This window comes from Epinephelus moara, chromosome 16 (assembly GCF_006386435.1).
Source record: "Epinephelus moara isolate mb chromosome 16, YSFRI_EMoa_1.0, whole genome shotgun sequence".
Lineage (NCBI taxonomy): Eukaryota > Metazoa > Chordata > Actinopteri > Perciformes > Serranidae > Epinephelus > Epinephelus moara.
This window is the reverse complement of record NC_065521.1, coordinates 33,165,872-33,171,035: the sequence shown is the minus strand read 5'-3', so window position 1 is coordinate 33,171,035 and position 5,164 is coordinate 33,165,872. Positions and strand designations below refer to the sequence as shown.

General features: G+C 41.3%; 1 protein-coding gene across 1 annotated transcript in view; it reads right to left on the bottom strand.

Moving 5' to 3' along the window:
- col9a3 (collagen, type IX, alpha 3) overlaps positions 1-2,944 on the bottom strand; it is a 34,748-nt gene extending 31,804 nt beyond the window's left edge. The window contains exons 1-4 of the mRNA XM_050065127.1: positions 2,638-2,944; positions 2,003-2,068; positions 1,823-1,904; positions 1,652-1,730 (exon numbers count right to left, since the gene is read on the bottom strand). Coding sequence (XP_049921084.1) covers positions 1,652-1,730; positions 1,823-1,904; positions 2,003-2,068; positions 2,638-2,769 — 359 coding nt within the window. The 5' untranslated portion in view covers positions 2,770-2,944. The remainder of the gene's footprint in view (positions 1-1,651; positions 1,731-1,822; positions 1,905-2,002; positions 2,069-2,637) is intronic.
- Positions 2,945-5,164: the final 2,220 nt, after the last annotated feature.

The following is a 5,164-nucleotide window of genomic DNA, read 5'->3' as shown; positions in this document are numbered from 1 at the left end:
GTGAAAAAAATATTTTTTCCAGCAGATGTCTTAGTTACAACATGATTGAGCTAGCAAAGCGGTTTTTGTTGCTATGTGTGGTATTTATTCAGTTTTGGGAAATCACGATGTCTAGAAAGCATCAGTGGCTTCAGCTGACAGCAGCAAAGCTAACATCAGGACATCATCTGTTAAAAGCCTCCCGTTGTCGGATACGACATGAAACTACTCCAGTTAGCTCAATCATGTTGTAACTACGACATCTGCTGGAAAAAATATTTTTTTCACGTTGACGAGACGGCGTTTTGGGTGGAGCGGTCGCTATGGACGNGACATGAAACTGCTCCAGTTAGCTCAATCATGTTGTAACTAAGACATCCGCTGGAAAAAATATTTTCAGACAGTGGAGCCGAACCGACACTCTCCCTCCCTGGATTACATCCTCCCGTTCGCCGGCTGCAGGTGTGGGGTTACGTCCTTGTACAGTACAGGGAGGCGGCTACCCTCCCACGAGTGGGCGTGGACTGAATGGCTGCAGCCTGGAGTCATGAGACAAGAGGCTGCAGACATACCCCTCCTGACACGCCCCCAGCGTTTCACAGCAGAGAGAAGTGCTTGTTTTTCCATGATTTTGAGAGCTAATTTTATATACTTAGCGATTTTTTTAATCTTTCAAATTTGGCTCAGTGATTAATGACACATATTTCTGTGATGTGACAAACTTACAACAGACATTTTTTGCTGCTTTACACAGACTTTAAACTAAAACATGAAAAAATACATACAGAGGATGACTGCCATAGAAATTACTAAATTGCTGCCATTTTGCTAAGACAACACTATATACCAATAATCAGTTCTTTGCCGCTCTAAAACTGTAGTGGCCAGTGGCTATACGCCACAACGTGCTGGGAGAACTGGAAGAACAGCAGTTTTATCTTGGTATGAAACTACTTTAAAGTTTAATAATAAATTGTGGTATGGAGTGCATAGACTTGTGAACTCGCTGACACCTGTTCAAGCATTTTAGGCAGTTGTGATACTGGTATGAGAACAATTCCATAAAACACCATATGCAATGCTGTAATTTTACAAAATACGTCCTTTATAAAAAGTCTTCAATTAGCAAGCACACCCTAACACTGTCAACAAGACATCCTTCTGGGTACCACTGGAAGTTAGTGTCAGCTTAATCATTGTTCCTTTTTTTATTGTTTCTGTAATAAAAGTGTCAGCTGAGATGAAAAGAGAGATCATTTTACCTTGATCTTTTTATTTTGAACAAAGCACTTCAGCAGAATACTTGCACATTATGCCCAAAGCATAATGTGTGCTATTCTATCACTACAGGTGCTTTGAAAGCCGTCAGCCAGCTGTTGACTTTTTTTTAAAATCACAGTTGATTGTTCAGCGGTGCTTTTTATTTAACTTTTCCTGCCTTGAACTGGCGATAACGCAGCAGACAATACCATTCAAGCTAATATTAGAGCACACATTTTGCAATGAAGACAAGCACACCTTGCACTGCTTTTCATTTTAGTAGCATACTCCTTCCTACAAACTGTGTAACATGCTTCTGCTTGCAAGGTCACCACATAAGATGACATTAGCTTTTCAACCCTCCTTGTTGACACAGCCACAACACACACTGCAACACGTAGACAATACATACCACTGAATGTACGAGTGCACTCTCTCCAGTCTTTTGTAATCATTTTTCCATTCCTTGAGAAAAGATTCAATGTAGACATCTGTGCCAGATGATAAAGAAAAGCATCATGTCACTGCACGCAGACTTTCCCAAACACTGATAGTATATTAAAAGAATATCTAAATATACTACCATCAGGAGCAGAGGGAAATTTATTGAGATAAAACTGCAAGTTGTTCATTTTGTCTTCTGAGCACTCGTCATCTGTAAGATTCTGTCAAAAAACAAAAACAAATGAAAACGCAGAATTAACCTCTCTCTCAGTGGAGGTGGACAAGATATATTTGGTTATATTACTTAGCTGATACTCACTGGATATCCTCTTCTGTAGTTCTGCATGTCCTTTGCTGCCCTCATGTTTCTGGGCGTATGATGCCACTGACAATAAAAGTGAAAGTGAAATTAGCCTCAATCCAACCTCTCATCCACATATTATTGTGGGGGAATAACAGCTGATGCATCCTAATTTAAAACACCTATTACAGGTGGTGTTATCATTAGTAGTAACCTGTAATGTATCTAATGACAGGTGGAGAAAAGAGGAGGCTGGCATCATGCTAACGTGCAACAGTGCAAGTTAGACATGTAGGGCCAAGCTAATCCATTCCCCACCCCCGGAAAAGGGCTTAACACTTAATTTATCATTTTCATTTCAACTAAAAATTACACACTGTGCTCAGTATTAGCCGTCAGCACCCTATCACTGATATTTAAACGTAACACCTGTGAGTTATAGCCCGTCAAAGTAAGCTAACGTCAGCTGCTAGCTAGGCTAGTTAGCAAGCCTGCAGCACAGATGCATAAAGCTATCATTAGCTCCCCAGCCGTGGCAGCATTAGCTAACGCCTGGCCGGGTCCACAGGCAACGAGTTTAAGTGAACATATTCCCCGCCATGACATGATTTAGGTACGTTACAGTTTGGCTGAGTGATGAAGAACGCGCTTACATTTAATGTCCAGCCAGATTTGTTTTTGTCTTGACATGACCGACGGGTTTGGCTCTCTCCGGCCGGGTCGTCTCCATCACTCTCTGTGTCCCAGGTCGAGTCGTACTCACACACACAGTCGTCCTCCATCATTAAAATCACCGTAATGCGACTAGCTAAGGCTGAATACACGTGTAACCTGGTTTAGCACTATAACCGGGCATGAATCGAGTTAAACTTGCATGTTCAGGTTAGACGAGGACGGCCCTGACCATCCGTCTTTCCAGCCTACCATCGTCAGACAGCAGCACCGTTGGCGGCTGCAGTACTGATGCTGCATTCAGGTGCTCCCACTCTCAGTCGTAATTATCATACATCACAAAACTTGACACGCATTTGCGTTTGCGATTACCTTAACGAAGTCAGTATTTCAAGTCAGTCAGTCTTTAAAACATAGCTTCTATGCGTTTTGGCTTTAATACACTCTCCTGGCAGATGTTATCATACATATTGACTCCATTCAGGGTTTATGTGGCACTTAATGAGGTTGTTAATGTGCTTTGTATCAGACTATTCAATTTTCCGACACAACGGGAAGGCAACACACTTGCTGTGTTGGTTGGTGGTGATAAAAACTGCAAACCAGATGATATGAGTCAGGCAGACTATCTTAGGTACAGGAAAACTCTTTCACTTCACAGTTATATAAGGACAAACAACAGCCATGCTATGATAGACGAACTGATACCTTATAATATATAAAAATAATAATGATAATGATCTTTTGATGTTATGATGTAACCAATTATGTAATAGCCAGTCTATTGAAAATATTTTTATAGCTTATAGCTTGATATATTTGTCTGTCTATTAGCAAAATGTCTCACTAAGATTTGATTGACAAATAGCCAGTGGCCTCTTGCCCAAAGTTTTTGATGAAAATTCAGATCTGAGAAATCTGTCAGTAATATAACACGTACATTATATCGGTTTAAATATTACAAAAAAAATCAGGAATCCAGCAACTCTGCTGTTTTGCTGTATTGTAATTGACTTATCTGTGGGGATGTTTTTGATTTTTAGGAGTGCACATACACATGGGCGATAATGAGATAATGTAGATTTTGTGAGCTTACAAACTGCTGACAACCTGCGCATTAATGGTCCAGGGTGGAGGATTTAGGGGCATCTATAGGCGGGAATGGTGTATAATAGTCATTTGTTTACAGTCACCTGAAAATAGGAACTGTTGTTCTTGTTACCTTAGAATGACCGGTTTCTATCTGTGTAAGGAGCAGTTCCCCTTCCTCAAAATCCACTGTGTTGTCTACAGCAGCCCAGAATGTACAAACCAAACACTGGTTCTCGATAGGGCCGTTTGCATTTTTGCGTCAGTCACTGTAGTTCTCCCATGCGTTTGTCACACAGGAGAAGCTTCACTTCTGCAATCTCTCAGTTGGATGCCACTAAATCCTACATACTAGACCTTCAGGAGAATTTGAAATTCTCAACATACAATTAAGGATGAAGTTAGCTGATGCAAGTAGAGATTTTGGCAACTCTGCTTAGTATTGTTTAGTTTATGTGCAGAAGCCATGTGCTTTTAATAATAAAAACAAAACATCAAAAGACAATCAGATCATATGCAAGTGAATGCAGCAAAACAGAAAAAGAATCGCAAATTAATTTTCAAAAGTGAGATTTTAATGAGATCCAAAGGAAGAAAGTGTTTGCTGCTCTTATCTCCTCAGGGAGACAGGTCATTATTTTATTTATCTTGATTTAACATTTTAAATATCTAAGGATCATAATGATTCAAAGTTGTGATTAGTTGTGTTCTGCTTATGTATATGTTTTTTTTCAATTGATTAACACTTATGTCAAGAAAATATGAAAAATGGCCTTCATATTTTCCTAACGTTTCCTAATGTCTTCAAAGTACTTGTTTTGCTTGACCAGCAACCCCAAACCTCAAATCTGTCTTTTTGCTATAAGATGCAATAACTCTTCTCATTGAAGCTCGAACAAGAAAATGTTTTGTACTTTTGGTCCATTTCCATCTGCTGCATTCCAGACATCCCTCTGTCCAGCAATACTTTCCAGCTCCTCTTTGGGGACCCCAAGGTGTTCCCAGGCCAGATGAGATATGTAATCCCTCCAGCATGTTCTGGGTCTTCCCCAGGGCCTCCTACCAGTGGGATGTGCCCGGAACACCTCCAACGAGGGGCACCCAGGAGGCATCCTGATCAGATGCCCGAACCACCTCAACTGACTTTCCACGTGAGGGAGCAGTGGCTCTACTCCGAGCTCCCTCCAGATGTTGGAGCTCCTCACCCTATCTCTAAGGCTGAGCCCAGCCACCCCACAGAGGACACTTGTGTCCGCAACCTCATTCTTTTGGTTCACTACCCAGAGCTCATGACCATAGGTGAGGGTTTGGACGTTGGGACTGGTGTGAAGAGGTCGAGATGAGAGTCAGCACCTTCAAATCTGAGGCCATGGTTCTCTGATGTAAACTGGTGAATTGCTCCCTCTGGAGCGAGTTTCT